Source organism: Uncinocarpus reesii, genomic scaffold (genome assembly GCF_000003515.1).
Source record: "Uncinocarpus reesii 1704 scaffold_1 genomic scaffold, whole genome shotgun sequence".
NCBI classification, from domain to species: Eukaryota; Fungi; Ascomycota; class Eurotiomycetes; order Onygenales; family Onygenaceae; genus Uncinocarpus; species Uncinocarpus reesii.
The window spans coordinates 3,748,449-3,765,975 of NW_003052500.1; the positions used below are offsets into that span (position 1 = coordinate 3,748,449).

Genomic DNA, 17,527 nt, shown 5'->3' on the forward strand with positions numbered 1-17,527 from the left:
TAATGCTTCTACATCAGTCCTCTCATTGACCACTGCTTGGCCCATCCATCTTGATCACAAATGCATCGTTGCACAGTTAGCTGGAACTTGTCTAGCTTATTTTAGCAGAGCTGGCCTTTAGAGCTCGAGACATCTAACAGAGGTAGAATTCCACTTTCCATCGTTGAAACTTATCTCCTTAGCCCTTGACCAATTGTTGGACTCTTCTACCCTATGTATCGCTAACATTACCATCGTGAAAAAGAACGTTTCGGCGATTCCCCCCCCAACCATGCGCCGACTGACGAAACGAACGGTGGAGGATTTCGTAAAGTCCGATTCTAGCGACGAAGATTATGACGACCGGACCGCGCGAACCCGAAAAGCCACCGCATCTAAAGCGAAATCGAAGAAGCACCCGGCTAAAAAGCAAAAACGGCGCGATGACTCTGACGATGAGCTATCCGAAATCTCTGATGACATCTCCATGGACGATGAAATTGAAGAGGATGAAGAGGACCCCGATGTGGAGAGGACTGCAAGAGGCTACGTAAAGAGGCAAGCTGCAAAGAAGGCCACCAGCTTTCATATCAGCTCGGGTTCGGAAGATGATTTTGAGGAAGACCAGGATGAAGAGAACGAAGAGGATGAAGAACACCAACCGCAACAAACCGTCGTCAAAGCGACAGCCGGCCAGCCCACACCTCGATTGTTATTAAAACTGCATGTCTCACAGCCTCAACCGAAACCGCCAGTTACTCGAACGACAAGATCTACCCGAGTTAGAAGCAGCAGCATTCAAGAACCAGAAACACAATTCGCGACTCGGTTCGGCAATAGACGAGTTACCCGTCAGAATCGCGATGAATCCGAAGATATTGTTGCTTTGTCGGGATCTGGACGTCATGTGGAGATGGTCCGTCAGGGAACGCGTAGCCCCGAAGTTGCGACGCGTACTCGCAAGACAGTGCAAACCGCTGTAACAACCGGTGCGATCGCAGAAGAAGAGGAAGAAGAGGAAGAGGACAATAACGAAGCAGAACATTTTATGGCCGACGGGCAAATCGCCACGCCCGAGCGGGAGCAGGATGTCGTGAAAGGGTCCCAGCTTGAGGTCCTGGAAAGTGACCCCCAGCGAGGTTTTGAAGACGAGCTATTTGCTGTAGTTGCGTCAGATCATATCCATTCAGTTCCTGGCACTCAGAAGCCCGAGGACCAGGAAATGGTCGACGAAACGACTGTTCCCGAGTCAGAACATGGAGCCGAAGCCGGGGAGGAAGACGATGAAGATGACGACGGTCCGAGATCTGGAAGGAGGACCAGGCAGCAACGACAAAGAGACGAACCTGTGGAGGAAATAGAAGAGGAAGTGGAAACCGGAGCAAAGGAAACCCCTCGACTGCGCCGTTCCAGCCGTAAAAATGCGGGAAAGATTCCCCGTAAACAGCAGGATGACGGGAGCGACTTTGAACCTGCCGAGGACGAAGCGGTCGATGACGATGATCTCTCGGATTCACAGCCTTCTCACGCTTCTCCCCGTAAACAGAATCAAATCCTCGATGAAGTGGAAGAGAGTAGCAACGGTCGTCGGTCAGGTCTACGCAAGCGAGGTGGTAATTCACAGGCCGGTGCGGAATCCGAAGCAGACGAGTTGGCGGAAGAATTGGCCGAGTTGAAAAGGTCTCGACCACGTCGTCGTTTAAAGCCTGACATCGTTTACGAAAAGCCACGTCGTACCAGGAAGTCGGTTGACTATAGGATTATCAGGCCAGAGTTGGCTCTGCCCATTGAAGAAGCCGAAAACGAGGTTACTGAATCTCCTTCTCGCCGGCCCCGTGGTGGAGGTGGTGGGTGGCAGAGGAGCTTATTTTCGACTTATGGTCCCTTTGGAGGCGGTGGTGGCCCACCACCGCTACTGGGTGGTCCGCATCCGCTTGGTGCTATCGGAGGAGTAGAGAGTGATAGCAGTGACGACGATGCAGCCCAGCGACCCAAGCCAGGAGGTTTGACCGGAGTACCATCTGGATCAGGACTCGGAAATACAGGCAATCTCGGCGTGCCCGGTCAATTGCATAACAATGACGCTGCCCAAGGCCCATCTGGGACGCCGGCTAACCTGGGCAAGGTCAAAGACCGTCAAGCCCTTGCGGATTCCGACCCGTTAGGTGTTGATCCTAACGTCAATTTTGACAGCGTTGGTGGAATGCAAGGACATATCGATCAGCTAAAAGAGATGGTGTCATTACCACTCCTCTATCCGGAAGTTTTCCAGAAGTTGCGCATTGTTCCCCCTCGTGGCGTTTTGTTCCATGGGCCACCAGGCACAGGAAAGACATTGCTGGCGAGAGCGTTGGCCACAAGTGTAAGCACAGAGGGGAAGAAGGTGACCTTTTACATGAGAAAGGGAGCCGATGCTCTTAGTAAATGGGTTGGTGAGGCAGAAAGGCAGTTGCGTCTTCTTTTCGAGGAGGCTCGCAAGAACCAGCCCAGTATCATCTTTTTTGATGAGATTGATGGTAAGTCAACTGGGTGTCAACTTTCAACTACATACTGATTCCTGGTAGGCCTTGCTCCTGTAAGATCGAGCAAACAAGAACAAATTCATGCTTCTATCGTTTCAACGCTCCTTGCGTTGATGGATGGCATGGACGGTCGTGGCCAAGTAATAGTTATCGGAGCAACAAATCGGCCTGATTCAATAGACCCGGCACTTCGACGCCCTGGCCGTTTTGATCGAGAATTTTACTTCCCTCTTCCGAACACCGAAGCTCGCAGGGCTATCATAGATATACATACGAAGAGTTGGGATCCGGCATTATCGAACGAGATCAAAGATGAGTTGGCACAGTTAACAAAGGGCTACGGCGGTGCAGATCTGCGAGCTCTGTGTACGGAAGCAGCATTGAACGCCGTTCAAAGAATATATCCACAAATATACCTGTCCAAGGAAAAGCTGTTGATTGATCCCGCAAAGATTCGCGTTACTCCTAAAGATTTTATGATCTCGTTAAAAAAGATTGTCCCTTCATCTGAGCGGTCGGCTTCCTCTGGTTCTTCTCCGCTTCCCCCGGCTGTGGAGCCCTTATTGCGACACCCTCTGCGGGAACTCAAGGAGATAATCAGTCGAATCTTGCCGCAGAAAAAGTCCCTCACTGCCTTGGAAGAGGCACAATATGAGCAGCCGGAGGATGATGCTGCATTCAGACATGAGCGTGTGCAGCAGGCATTTGAAAGGTCCCGTGTTTTCAGACCAAGACTTCTAATCCGTGGACGGCCTGGGATGGGTCAACAATATCTAGCAGCTGCCATCCTCCAGCATTTCGAGGGTGTACACGTTCAATCGTTTGACCTTCCCACACTTTTGAGCGATCCTGTCAAATCCCCAGAGACCGCAATCGTGCATCTTTTCGCAGAAGTCAAGCGTCATAAACCAAGCGTCATCTACATACCGAATATTGAAACTTGGTACCATACAGTGGAAAGGACAGTCATCTCGACTTTTCTCGGATTACTTCGTTCTTTACCTCCAACCGACCCGATCTTGTTGCTTGGAGTGCTGGAGAGTGAAGAAGAGGCCGATCATGAAATGATGAAGTCCCTTTTTGGCTTTTCACAGAAAAGTCGATATAACCTCCATGCACCAAAAGAAGCATGGCGACACCAATTTTTTGAATCGACCATAACTTATATCGCTACAGCACCGAATGATTTCCCTGATCCAGAAAACCGGAAGAAACGAAAACTTGAAACCCTACAAAAGGCGCCCCCCGTCCCTGCTGCAGGCCCTGCACCCCTGAGCAAAGAAGAGCTGAAGGCGCAGAAGAAAAAAGATCGTCAGACTTTGAATCTGCTCAAGATCAGAATTCAACCTATCATGGATCAGATTAAGAGAAGCTACAAGAGGTTCCGAGTTGGCCCGGTCGACGAAGCCCAGATCCGCTACTTGTTTGATGATGATGACCCCAACATCGTCACGTCCGATCTCCCGTTGGAGCAAAGAACTACATTCCGGCCTTTCGAGAGGGACGAAGACAAAGCCGGTGTCCCCGGGCTCCGAGAGGTAGTGTCTGGTAAATTCTATTACAATATGGACACTGTTATCATCGAGAAGCGCCTATCAAATGGGTATTATAAGCGACCTAAAGACTTCCTTCTGGATATTAAACGCTTAGCAAAGGATGCAAAAATGCTAGATGATCCTGACCGTTTGTTGAAAGCGAACGAGCTTTTGTCGAATGTCGAAGTTGATATCGGGCTAATTGAGCAAACGGAGCCTGCCTTGGTAGCGGAGTGCGAGAATGTTTACTTTCGAGAATTGGAAAGAGAACGACGGGCTATCGAGAGAGCAAAGCAGGCAGAAAGTACACACAATACCATGGGGCCTCCACCATCCATGAATGTCGCCCATGGCGTCGAATCATCCAACCAATCGTCTGGCCCTGTTGTCCTAGGAGAAACTTTTGGGCCTTCAGGCAACGGCTATCCCGCACGACCAGTCACTCCACAGACTGGGAGCAGTTCTTTGACAAATGGTGTTCCTCCGCATGATGGTTCGGACGTCCACCACAGCGGGCCGCGTCCGATTAGCAATGGGTCTACATCCCAGTTCAATCAGAGTGGTGACGGCGATGGCGACATCCAGATGTCCAACACCGAAGATACATCTGGCTTCAGCCGTGAAACCCAGAATAGTTCATTTGGACAGTCTGCCCAACCAAGACCGCCCCACTCGTACACAGCGCCGTCGCAGCAGCTTCTGCAGCAGTCTGGCCTTTCCAATCTGTCGCAGAAGGGCACAATGACTCCAATGGCACCAGGCTCACAGCCAGGGGATTATGTCAATGATGCGTCAACCACTCAAACAACTTCGGATAAAAAGAATTCGGGCCCCTCCGAAACGCAACTCCACACGCAGACTTCTCTCAACTTTTCTATGCGACACGAGGGACCCGATCTTAACCTATACCCGTACCGTGTTTCGGGCGACGAACATTTGCCAGACACACAGCAGGGCGAGAGTGCTTGGGGATCGCAGCAGACACCGTTGAGCGGAGGAGAATACTCTCAAATTAGCCTTCTCAACGGAAGCCAATCCCAACCGAAGAACTCGCAACCCGGGTCACAACAGCCCCCTATACCTCTCTTCCATGCGACGCCTAGAACAAACAATCAGCTCCAAGGGATCCTCAACCCCGAAGACAGCCCTCGCAGCCCGGAGCTCGTTGTCGACCATACATTGACCAAGCAACTACATTTGGAACTCACCACCAAAACTGATGGGTTTTCGGTGGAGCATTTGGAGCAGATTAACACGAGTCTAATGGATTGTATTTGGAACCTGCGCGGCGAGTGGAACAGGAGGCATGTTGCGGAGGCGGTCAAGAGAGCTTTTGCTGAGGTTCTTCATGACATTGATCTGATGCAAGAAATCAATTAATAGCCTGTTCTGGCCTGGAGCCATGAACCGAATATGGTACTGTGTGATTAAGGTGAAGGTTTCTCTTCCCCTGCATGCTATGGTTATGTTTTGTGCAGGTTATCTATGATTGTTTGGTGTGAAGCGCGTTCTACTTGAATGGTTTGTAAACAATACACATTACCCTTTTAGCTTGTCCTTTCTTTGCTTGTGTTTATTTTCTCTTTGATATCTGTTCATACAGAAAGCAGCCGAGTTGGAGTTGTGACGATATGGTCCGGATAGTCCAGATGTTTATAATAATGTCTCTGCAATACTAGTGCCACTAAGACAGACAGAAAGACAATACTGATTGAATTCCCTTTTACTCCTGGCCCGTAGACAGACATTAATTCTTCCTCTGTGCTGCTGCGAGTGTTGATATCAAAGATCTGCAGGCGGCAAACTCTAAACATGTGACATAGTGTTCTCTTGTCAACGTATTTTTGTCCAGGTGGCATCACCCATGGCTGCACTGCACTTTGCACAATTACGCTCCCTCCAAGACTTCTTCTGTGCTCTGTGACCCTTGTTTGCAATGATCCATTTGTTAGAATCCTCTGCAACTAAATCTACTGTCAGAACTCCGTGGGTGGCCGCAGCCCGAGTAGTTTGATCCTGGTGCGACAGTCGGGGATCCCGCTCACATTTTGCCCGGTCTTCCTTCGAGGCCTCACTGTGATTTTTTGTCCATTCTCTCGTTTCTGCCAGTCGCAATGGTTGACTGGGTTAGCCTCGTCATTCCCTTTGCCTATCTAGGCGTTCTCATCGGCTCATTGGCGACGTTCTCTTCGCTATATCGAAAGAGAAAAGCCGGTAAGTTCTGCAGCTCCTGCGATGAGACCTGTTTATCGGCATTTACAGCGGGCTAACACGAACGCGACGCGATATGTAGTCAAGTCTGCATCTCTGAAGCCATGGTTCCCCTCGCACATTCAACGAGATGTCTATTTCTCACTTCTACACATGGGTTCTCCTTCCGATATAAAGGAGAAAAAGAAACCGCCGGTCCCTGAAACGGTACTGAAAGCTGCGCTTCTCCGTCGTGCCGCCGAGGACCTTAAACGTCTATTGCAACTTAGAAACCAGAAACCTGCGCTTGGCTCATTGTTACAAAAGGGCAGTGTCGGGGATGAATTGTGGCAGCAGTTCTCCAGAGCGGAGAAAGAATTGGAGGACGAGTTTAGAGATGTTGTTGCCGAAGTACGTGGTTCAAGTGTCATTCCAGAAAAAAAAATAAAAAAATAAAGGCCTCTACGGTAGATTGAAAGGAATGGTAATACTAACTCGGCTTTTTACCCATGTGTAGGCGAACGCCTTTGTCCCAGGCTGGGGCCAAACAATTTTCCAATCTGCCAACGAAATGACCTTGAACGCTATATTCCGACAGAGAGTCGAAGATATCCAGATGACGGCAAAACAGGAGCGGGAGTGGTGGGACCGCAAGAAGGCAAGCATTCAAGAGGGATTTATGAAAGAGCTAGAACAGGAAGAACAGCAGGGAGGAACGGCCTCGGTTTCGGCGGAAAAGAAGCCAGCTAGCTCCACTTCTGGATCTGTGGCAGGCGATAAACTTATCAGTGATGATGATACAGTCTTGGTGGAGGGTGGCGGACCGGCTGTAAATGCTAGCGGTGCTGGCGGTGCAAAGAAGAAGAAGAAGGGCAAAAAATGATTTCTGCCCACCCGATTTGTGCGTAACGGGACGCTCAGTTTTCACCGTACTAGAGCAGCGGGTGGTTGGGACGAAGCGTGTATGTCTATTTTTCATGAGAGCAAGCTCCAGATTTGGCGCGTTCATAGTACCGAAAGCTTTTAGAACCAAACATGGGCGGAGGAAAGCCATGTGCTCGTTGCGATTGTAATATACATCTCCGACATCACGATTGTGCCTGAGTCCGGTCATCCAATATACCATAAATGTGGAAAGATCTATTATAATACATGTGTATCACCGTTTCCCATCCGACCGTAGAACGCCAACAAGGCTGCCCGATGCTCAGCCGTCATATAGTTAGTGAAACGCTAAAAGCTCGAATGAAATGTCCCAACTCAAAAGAAAATCAAGGTAGTTCCAGATCTGATAGTACACCAAGGTCCACCTCGCTCACTCCCATCTCTTCAGCTGCTGCTTGGATGCTTTTCTCCGTCTTCTCCGCGTTCCCTTTGATTCGACCCATGACTAGCCGTAGAAGATCACACAGCAGCTCGACCTGGAAGGTCTTCTTCTCCTCTTCACCCAACTCGTCCAGTTCGAGCCCTTGTCGAGACATAACCGCAACTTTTCGATCCTTCACTGCGGCTAAAAGCTGGGAAATCTGCTCGAAATTTTCCTTTGCGCGGGGAGTCGATGCGATACGTCGCCGGCGAGGTTTAGAGATGCCAGGCTGAGCAGGGGCCAAGCGAACAAGAAGGAATATAAGGATACGGGTGGTGTCGAGGTCTGGGGAGAACCCGAAGATCTGCTTCATGGATCGAAGCGCGACCAGGGCCCCCTGAGGATCAAGTGATAAACAAAAGCATCGCACAATTTGGTCGTATAATTCTTTGGAAAATGCCTGTTTTGTCTTCTTTTGTTCATGTGCGGTTGTATTGTTGAACCATTGAATCATTTCTTTGTACAGCGAACGGGCAGGTGGGAATTTTGCATCAAAATTGAACCTGGTGCGATCATATTGAATTTTCCCACAGTCATAGAGACAGGCAAACGTCTCCAAATCAGGCTTGATGGTGCTCGTCATTTCATTATATCTCGTCCATACACCCGATATGTTTTGTTTTCGGAGTTCCCTGTAAAGCAGGTGATTCATGAAGAAGGTATTCGGCTTTATTTGCGCTTTGTTAAGGCACTCTGTGAGGTGGTTCACCATATCCTCCCGATCCCGTCGAGTATAGTGAAGAAGTAGAATTGAGAAGGTTTCGATATTCGCTGCCGGAACGGGTCTCTGCATGTGTTTAGGGATATTAATATGCCTTTCCATGTCGTGAATGGATGGCTCGCTTGATTTATTTTGACAAATCCAATCAATCCGCTTTTGAATCATTGCCCACCCAAGTTGTTCTGCCTTGTCTCTAGCAGATGGGCTTCCCGCACGAAGCCATGCTCCTATAATGCCGTTCAAATGCTTTGAATCAGGCTTAACACCCCGCTCGTACATTAGCTCCACAACAGAAGCGGCTGCGTCGACTTCATTCATTCCAATTAACTTCTTTATCCAACTGGCATAAAAGAATTTATTCTGAAACTTGCGAGGCAATATCGTCAGAGCCGCAAGGGAGACTTTGTTCACGTCTGAAGCGCTTATGCTAGAGGCGTGAAGATGGTCATATAGGCCAAGATTCGCTTTGAAAAGACACATGGACTCGGAACTGGACTGCTGGCCAGTGAGCATCATATCCTTAAAGACAGCCATGGCCAGCTCTACTTGGCCAGCTTTGAGTAGGCCAGTGCTGATAGAATCATAATCTTGCATATTGATGTCAGGTCCTAACATAGTTTTGACCTGAAGATATAAAGTCCACGCCTCCTCCTTAGCTTTCTGGGTAGATTTCTGCGCCCATGAAGTTATAACCGGTATCAGTACTCGAGGATCACGAGACGTGTCTGCTGCAAAGTACGCCATCGCAATATCTCGAGCACGCTCAGGTTTATTGAGTGCGACATGTATCTGAATCCCCAATTTAAGATATTTTTCGATATCTTCAGGACTGCATTGTCTTATGTCCTGTGCGCGTCCTTCCCAGAGTGAAAGCGCCTTCTCAGATTTGCCATTTTGCCGTAGAAGCCCAAGATATTCCAGCCATTGAGTCGCACCCAAGTCGCGACCACTTGAAAGGATATCGTCACCAAGTGTTTCCCAGTGTAACAGACGAGAAGACTCCTCATGTGAATGGGGTACTTGAGACCGCCAAAGCATCTGAAGACCTTCTTCCGGGATCATATCAAGGAAGAAGGGCAACGCTTCTTTGCAACGTCTATACGATCTCCATGCATCTTGTCTCTGAGGGAAGGATGGGTTGCTGCGGAGGGCGTTCAGCGTTTGGTTGAATCGAGCTATAGAGGCTTGCTGGGTATCAGGCACGGTCAATTCAACTTCGAATGCTTTCTTTGGCGCCGGAGAAGGTTCATCCGGGAATTTAGTCGGATCCCATAGGTATTCCTGTTGGTCTTTCAATTCCTTGAATTTTTGGCCCATTATATCGTCATATTTGGTGTCGAGTTTTGCCTCTTCTTCCTCCAATTGCACTTCTTCGTCTTTATGTTCCGTGTCATATTTGCGCAGCGCTTCCAACACTTTTACCCGTTCCTCCTCGGAGAACCTTTGCATCAAGGGGCTGTTGGGTGCAAAAGGCTCCTGTTTTATCTCCGCAAGCTGCTGTTCAAGTTCGGCGATCCTGGCCTTCAGAGCCTTCTCCTCTGCCAAGTCTTCCGCGTCCAGATCTATTTCTATTCGATCGGTGCTCCCAAGGGTGGACTGCTCATAGTACCGTACGACGTCCCCTTGTTTCTTGTCTTCGTCATATGGCCGAAAAGTGGAAGAGAATGGACGGCGGGTTGGTGCAAATAGAAGGGAGGCCGGGTTGATACAACGGATGGAGATGCCATGTTGATGCCACCGAGCCCCCTGTAGAGTCAAACGGCGCATGAATGTCAAAAATGGGGTTTAATTCATTGAACGAAGGGCAGGTTGCGAAGATGAAAAGATGCGCATCGTCAATCCCGATTAAAATACATGGTATCACAAATACAAGAGTGTATCCGTTTTTCTGCTTATGTAATCAATTGCTTTCGTGTCAAACGGTAATATATCGAGTTGAAGGGAATAACAACAACCGCTGCATATAGATGTGAGCTGCGGGTATCGCAAGGATACTTGTTGGCAGTGATCTGGCCCTACAGACAAGTATGCCAGCGGGTCAATTCTCGCATCAAGGGAATCTTGAATCCCATGACAGCCTTGAGCATCAGGTACGGTCGCCAGGGATGAATGTTCAAATTGTCCAGAGATAACTAATAGATGCTCTAGAGCGTATACTTGTATAAGCCTTCTAAAAATGCGAAACCAAATGGCCAGTCGCAGCCGAAGAGGCGCAAACTGGCCCATGTATCCGAGCCATCTTCCTGCAATGAACCACTCCCATTCATGCCGCTTTTAGATGGGAGAGAGAGTCCGTCTCTAGTGAATCGGCGCTACGTCGCTTTCAAAGACTTATGGCTTGGCCATGACCAGAGAATCCAGGTTGGCCCAATTCTCTCCGACTGTCAGGCCTGTGCTCATGTTATCCACAGGCGATCCTACATGAGATCGACTCTCAGGTTGTGGGCAACCTTGCCAAATTCATCAAAGAGGCTGCATCTGAGAGGTATTAGTTGGAGCACTCTTAATCTTTCCTGCTACTCACTATCCATAGCTTCAATGGTTGTATTCCCTGCGGAATGATTACTCTGGGAACCAATATCTCTGCCATTTATGGGCTTTTGGACCGGCTACGTAGTGCTATGCGTGCTGATGGTACTGCTCAAGTTGCTATACTTGAAGCTGGAGATGCTACAAACTTGAAAACTGTTTTGAAGAGTCTCATCCGAGGCGTTTTGGCGGACGGAACAGTTGAAGAGTTTGGTGGTGATCCTACCCCACGTCCCTTGGTATTTTCATATCACTCTTTACCTACATATCGCTTTACTGATTGCTTAAAAGGGCCCAAAGCTTCTGCCATATGACTTAGAGTTGTTGCATGGCTACGTTCAGCAAAACATAGACCAGAAGATAGTGGTCGCGTTTAAGGATAGCGAAGCCTTTGATTGTACCGTTCTGAACGACCTCATCTCTTTGCTATGGTATGTTTGACCGCGACTCTTCTTGTTTACTCGAGTGGCTGACCAACAAGGTCGTGGCATGACCGTATCCCTTTTGTGTTTCTTTTTGGAGTAGCGACATCACTCGACCTTTTCGAGGCTCGACTACCTCGGTCGACAGTGAGTCTGCTCCAAGGCCAATGCTTTGATATTCGCGAATCAATGGATTCTGTGGATCAAATATTTTCTACTTTAGAGACCTGCTCGGATGGTACTTCGTGGATAGGACACAACATTAGCAGCCTGCTGATAGAGCGGTCAGAAGATTATTTCCAAAGTCCCAAACGGTTTAGCGCTTCTCTTAAGGTATGTAACTGCCCTATCATCTAAGTCCATATAGCAACTAAGAACCGCAGTACGCCTATATGACTCATTTTTTCGCAAATCCTTTGACCGTGCTCCTCTCGAAAGGTATCTGTGAAGAAGATTTCCAACCGGAACTATGTCAAGCAATCCGGAATCTTCCTTCATTTCGTAGGTTTGTGTTCTCTAAACTATGCTATTCTGATGCTGGGATTATATTAACAGGATATAGACATGCTCAAACGCTCTTGGATGATAAAGATTCAAAGATAGTGAGAAAGCTTCTTGACGATGATAAATTCCTCGCGAAAGAGGCCCTAAAACATGTGAAGATGGGCCAGGAAGCTATGGCCCGTATGTTTAAGTGCGTGCGTGCCTTGAAAACGACGCACGGGTGTGTCAAAGTTACAAAATCGCCGAATTTGTCAACCATTATTATCAAAGCTCTCGGCGGAGAATTGTATGACTCGAAAATCGTCGGCGAGACGCTATCAGCCATCAAGAAAATAACTTCCGATTCACTTAAGAGCCTGCTCGTCGTGCTTGCAGAGGCGTTACCACAGACTAGTGACCTTTCCCGTCAGCTTCAGATCCTGTTAGCCGGAAAAAAGGGAATGGATCCCTTGAGAACTCAATACGACGACTCTCGAGTTACGCATAAAACCACGATCGTAGCTCAACGGTTAAAACTGACCAAGGGGAAAGTAAATCTTTCCCAAGAAGAAGCTGAATATACCAAAATTGTCGACCTCCTCCACGCAGCATTCCAAGCGTACCTGATCGATAATCTCATCCAACCCACCAGTCTTTTTATGCACGAGGTATTCCTGTATGACTTCAAGAACCCAGTCAGGGATACCTTCGCGCCCCGGCCAAGGTTCACGGCGGAACGCGCTCTATCGAATCCGTCGGACTATTTAGCCTTTGGTTCAGACAAGACTTTCGAAAATCTGTCGGCGTATCAACCTGCGACAACGCTATTATACCAGCTTTACTTGGAATCCGGTGCCCTTGTGAACATCTATGATCTATGGTGGGCGTTTTATACTATTATTGGTGGCGAAGACGGTGAGAACTGTAATGAGCGGACTGCGCTGGGCATGTTCTATCGTGCTGCTTCCGAATTAAAAATGATGGGCATGGTAAAACTAAGCCGGAGAAAGACAGATCATCTTGCAAAGCTGAGCTGGATTGGACTGTAATTTGGGATGGCAGAAACAAACTATGACTCCCCGAATAAAGATTTTGTTCTTTACATTTCATCGTGTCATATGTTCATATCGTCGTATCTGCTACTAAGTATGCAAAGCCCTTTCGGCTTCACCTGAGAGGACTTCCAATAGTTTTTGGCCTTTAGTTAGGCCCCATTGGGTATGACATTAGAGCGGCAGCCGAAACATCGAGATCATCATCAGCAAGTCTATTTCCAAAATTGCCGTATTCTCGTGGCTCTATGATATTACCACGGTCTAGAGGCCCACCGCCCTCGCTAAAAACCATGGCCTCTCTTCTGCGACGCCGCAATGCTTGGTCTGTCGTGGGACCCATTTGCGGGCGCTCCCAGGTCCAGGGTTGAGCACCAGCTGTATCTTCTCCATTTAACATCCAAATATCGCTATCGGAGTCTTCATCCCTTTCCGGATTACGGTTGATAGGAAAAAGGGCCTCGTAGTGTTCATTTCGGGGAACGAATATATCGTGCTTATGTTCTTCCATCCTGCTCCCCATCAAGCCATGTCTTCGGAGCTGTCTCACCCCTTCACGATGGGTAGCCAGAGTGCCAACAATCGAGCTCATAAGGGGATCGTCTGCAGACCAAATCCTCATATAAACGACTACATTGTTTTTTTCCGGTTCAGCCTTGCATGGAAACGGGTATTTCGCAAGCCACCGATTTATAACCCCAGCTTCCAAAGCCACGGTTACATTATCTGGTAAGAGGGCACAGAGTGTGGCCAGCGCTTTGTTTTCTCCCAATGGCCTGGTCTTCGGCAATATTGGGGATATCGTTGTACTATTCTCTTCTATATGCTCCTCTAGAAAACTGCACAAGCAATCGACTAGACTGGAGAATGTAGGAAGATCTTTTAGTCGACTAGAGGCAGTCGAGCGGGCCACTATCGTGGTGATCGATAAGGACTATGATTACCGGAAGAAATAGAAAGGGGATGGGATGCAACATACGGGGCCTACTCGAAACCAGAAAGTGCAGCGCGTTCAGGGCTTTGTGCCTGCGGGTGGGATCTCCGCTCGATAAGTCTTCAAGCAGCAAATCTCGGGTGGGGCCTTTCGTTGCTCTCTCGGAAACGATCCGCAATGCACTACCATATAACAAGGTGTATGTTAGCATCCTTGCTCACAACGCATCATTTCAGGGGACAAAAACTAACGCAGCTCGTAAATCAAAACTTGAGCTCTCCGAGAGCTTTAGGAGGGCATCTAGCTTCAGAGCTGATGGGCGGTTAAACGGTAGATAGGCTTAAAAATGGGAAAATGTTATATACCGTCTTCTGTAGCCTCTCCGATTATCTGCTCTTCTTTCTCTCCCTTGTTAATTTCCGCGAGGGCTCTTACACGATGTAGCTCCGCAACCACGCCACGGGCAGCGAAAAAAAGAGTGACGCCTGCAAAATGGTTAATGATTCTGTCACAAGAAAGCGAGCCCCTAAATATAAGCGTACCTAGGCAGAGCCACAGGAGCCGATCACTCGTATGCGACGCCATACCAGCTGGAAACCTGTCGGTTTGATGCAGTTGAAGACGCGAGGAACAAGAAAGAGGCGGAGGTGGTCCGAGCGTCTAGAGGTTGGCGGCAGAAAGTCTGTTTCAAGAGCGGTGAGCGCGTTTGGTTTAATTTTTTGCTTTCCTTCGCCAGGAAGTAAACTACGGCACAATCTCTCAGCAGCGACGACGGCGCAGAGCTGTGACAACTTGGGTGTTGTCTACTGGTTACTATGGCGCCTTCGCAGCTAAAACAATTAAAGGCCTCGCTACGTGACAAAGGTATTATCTCACAACAGCAGTCGAAAAAGCAGAGGAAGCAGGCTGCAAAATCTGGAGCTGCTGCGGCCGGCCGAATTCATCGCAATGCTGTCCTGCAAGAGCTACGTGAACAGTTCAACCCATTCGAGGCGAGAACACCGGCGAGGCCCGCGAAATTTGCCGTCACAACTAATAAAGGAACCTCTGACCCTGTTCGACATCGACCTGGAGTGACAAGAGGGCTTGGGGAGCAGCGAGTAAGCATTCTTACTTTCTATGGCCCCGAAAACTAGCGCCAGGACATACTCTAATAATTTTCTGTCAGAGAAAAGAGACTCTTCTAAAAGAGATTCACAGCCGTAATAAGATCGGAATACTAGTAGATCGGCGGTTCGGCGAAAATGACCCGACCATGACACCAGAAGAGAGGGCGGCGGAGCGTTTTGCAAGGGAGAGCCAAAGGCGACTTAAAAAAGAGTCAATGTTTAATTTGGAAGACGATGAAGATGAAGAAATGGTACTCACTCACGGAGGACAAACCCTCACATTTGACGAGACCGCTGGTGACGATTTTGAAGAGGACGATTTGAATGGTTCAGAAGAGGATGATGAGTCCGGCAAAGAAAAAAAGCGCAAACGTTTAGTTGAAGAAGATGATATGGAGGGTTTAGCGGAGGCATCAGACGAAGAAGGCCAACCTGAGCGGAAGAAGTCGAAACAAGAAGTGATGAAAGAGGTCATTGCTAAATCGAAAATGTACAAATATGAGCGGCAAAAAGCAAAGGAAGATGATGATGACTTGCGGGCAACTTTGGACAAGGGGCTCCCTACCCTCTTCGAGGTGATGAGGAATACGAAGCTGCCCGAGCCCCCGCGTCAAGAACAGGCTCCAGAGCCCACAATGAACCCAGATCGTGCTGCTCTGCTAAATGGTAAAGATAGGGAAACGGCAGACAAAGAGTATGATCAAAGGTTGAAACAAATGGTCTTTGACAAACGCTCCAAGCCTTCCGAGCGCACTAAAACAGAGGAGGAGATAGCCGAAGACGAGGCCACGAGATTACGGCAGCTAGAGGTGGAAAGGCTAAGGCGAATGCAAGGAGAAGATGATGAGGAGTCAGCAGACGACCGCGATGGGGATTTAGAGGAAGATGCCGACGCCAATGATGCAATGCAATTTGGTCTTCATCAATTGACAACACGGCCAGATCTTGATGTTGAGGATGAAGATGATTTTATACTTGACGAGGATTTGATCGAAACTGGGTCGGCCGTAGATCTTTCATTCAGTGATAGTGACGCCCATGACAGCTCGGAGGAAGACAAAGGAGAAAATGACGATGATGAGTTTATCAACGGGCTCACTCTTCCCCCAGGCGCGGAACGAATAGGCACTGATAGAGGAGAAACCTCTCCGGAAGATCCATCGCTGGCCTATACTTACCCATGTCCCGAAACCCACGACGAGTTTTTGGCGATATTAAAAGACGTGAAAATGGATGATCTACCTACTGTGGTTCAGCGGATCCGTGCCTTGCATCACCCTCGACTTAGTGAGGGTAACAAGGCAAAGCTCGGCAAGTTCTCAAAGATCCTGGTAGAACATGTTACCTACCTTGCAAATCAGCCTGAAGCCCCATCCTTCACCGTCTTGGAGAGTCTACTTCGCCATATCCATTCGCTTGCTAAATCACATCCGGAAGACGTCTCCATAGGTTTTAGGGCTCATCTTCGTGAAATGGCTGTGGATCGACCTGTGAGCCTCCTCCCAGGAGATTTGATCATATTAACGGGCATCTCGACTATCTTTCCAACATCCGACCACTTCCATATGGTGGCCACACCAGCAATGCTTTCCATGGGGCGATATCTTGGGCAACATAATATTCGAACTTTAGGCGACCTCGTCACGGGTACGTATGTGACAAGTTTGTGTCTACAATATCAAACACTGTCAAAACGGTACATTCCGGAGCTTGCCAATTATGTTTTGAATGCTTTATGCATTCTTGCGCCCACTTCACCTAAAACGGGTCTGGGCTCGTTCCCAGTACGCATGCCCTCGGAGCCGATGCGACTCGGAAGTGTAAATGAAGCCACAGAAATCACGAAGCCTCAATTTTGGGATATTCTAGCGAATTCATCTCTGTCCGAGGATCAAGCTGAAAGTCTTAAGCTCTCGCTAATCAAAACACTCACATCCATACTTGGCACTGCTTCCGCCTTATGGGCCACGAAATCCGCTTTCTACGAGGTCTTCGATCCCGCACAAGCAGTTCTGAAACATTTGATGGCATCTTGTGCTGGGAAACTCCCCACAGTCCTGTCAGATCATATCCAACAAGTATATTCCGATGTGAAACTTCGGCTTTCGGAAGCCAGGCATTCACGCCGCCCTCTACTGCTTCATAACCACAAACCCCTCGCAATCAAAACAGCGATACCCAAATTCGAAGAATCCTTTAATCCAGATAAGCATTACGATCCTGATCGTGAGCGCGCAGAGCTCAACAAACTTAAAGCAGAGCATAAGCGTGAGCGGAAAGGCGCGATGCGCGAACTCCGCAAGGATGCTAACTTTATTGCTCGTGAGAGCCTGCGTGAGAAGCGCGAGAGAGACGCAGAGTATGAACGGAAATACCGTCGTCTGGTCGCTGAGATTCAGAGCGAGGAAGGGCGAGAAGCGAATGCTTATGAGCGCGAGAAGAAAATCCGGAAAGGAAAACGATGAAGACTTATTTTGTTCATTACACACATAGTTACGTACTTGTAAACAGCCTCAGCATTGAGAAGCACGTTCTGATAGTGTGCGCAACCTTCATGCTTGATCGTTGAGCCGTCGCTTGAGGTCGATAGGACTCTGACGTATGCCAAGCCGGCTTCCGGGCCATTTATCATGTGACATGACTCAAATTAAGCTTTTGGCAAAGTTATCAATCTAATCTGATCTG

The 17,527-nt window shown here is 48.5% G+C and overlaps 6 protein-coding genes across 6 annotated transcripts; 4 read left to right on the plus strand and 2 right to left on the minus strand.

Annotated features, from left to right (window-relative positions):
* Positions 1-271: 271 nt before the first annotated feature.
* On the plus strand, positions 272-5,416 carry UREG_01482 (uncharacterized protein; the record flags this gene model as incomplete). Its single annotated transcript, XM_002541920.1, has 2 exons — positions 272-2,495; positions 2,544-5,416. 2 exons carry the CDS (start codon positions 272-274, stop codon positions 5,414-5,416), a joined length of 5,097 nt encoding a protein of 1,698 aa, XP_002541966.1.
* A 734-nt stretch (positions 5,417-6,150) lies between these two features.
* Positions 6,151-7,109, plus strand: UREG_01483 (uncharacterized protein; the record flags this gene model as incomplete). The annotated part of the gene is made up of 3 exons (XM_002541921.1): positions 6,151-6,250; positions 6,330-6,637; positions 6,744-7,109. The coding sequence occupies 3 exons, from the start codon at positions 6,151-6,153 to the stop codon at positions 7,107-7,109; spliced, it is 774 nt and encodes a 257-aa protein (XP_002541967.1).
* Positions 7,110-7,497: 388 nt separating this feature from the next.
* UREG_01484 (uncharacterized protein) lies at positions 7,498-10,080 on the minus strand (the record flags this gene model as incomplete). Its single annotated transcript, XM_002541922.1, has 1 exon — positions 7,498-10,080. One exon carries the CDS (start codon positions 10,078-10,080, stop codon positions 7,498-7,500), a length of 2,583 nt encoding a protein of 860 aa, XP_002541968.1.
* Positions 10,081-10,871: 791 nt separating this feature from the next.
* On the plus strand, positions 10,872-12,796 carry UREG_01485 (uncharacterized protein; the record flags this gene model as incomplete). The annotated part of the gene is made up of 5 exons (XM_002541923.1): positions 10,872-11,081; positions 11,134-11,273; positions 11,324-11,411; positions 11,554-11,597; positions 11,827-12,796. 5 exons carry the CDS (start codon positions 10,872-10,874, stop codon positions 12,794-12,796), a joined length of 1,452 nt encoding a protein of 483 aa, XP_002541969.1.
* A 151-nt stretch (positions 12,797-12,947) lies between these two features.
* On the minus strand, positions 12,948-13,944 carry UREG_01486 (uncharacterized protein; the record flags this gene model as incomplete). The annotated part of the gene is made up of 2 exons (XM_002541924.1): positions 12,948-13,630; positions 13,779-13,944. 2 exons carry the CDS (start codon positions 13,942-13,944, stop codon positions 12,948-12,950), a joined length of 849 nt encoding a protein of 282 aa, XP_002541970.1.
* Positions 13,945-14,548: 604 nt separating this feature from the next.
* Positions 14,549-17,307, plus strand: UREG_01487 (uncharacterized protein; the record flags this gene model as incomplete). Its single annotated transcript, XM_002541925.1, has 2 exons — positions 14,549-14,833; positions 14,902-17,307. The coding sequence occupies 2 exons, from the start codon at positions 14,549-14,551 to the stop codon at positions 17,305-17,307; spliced, it is 2,691 nt and encodes an 896-aa protein (XP_002541971.1).
* Between the last annotated feature and the right edge of the window lie 220 nt (positions 17,308-17,527).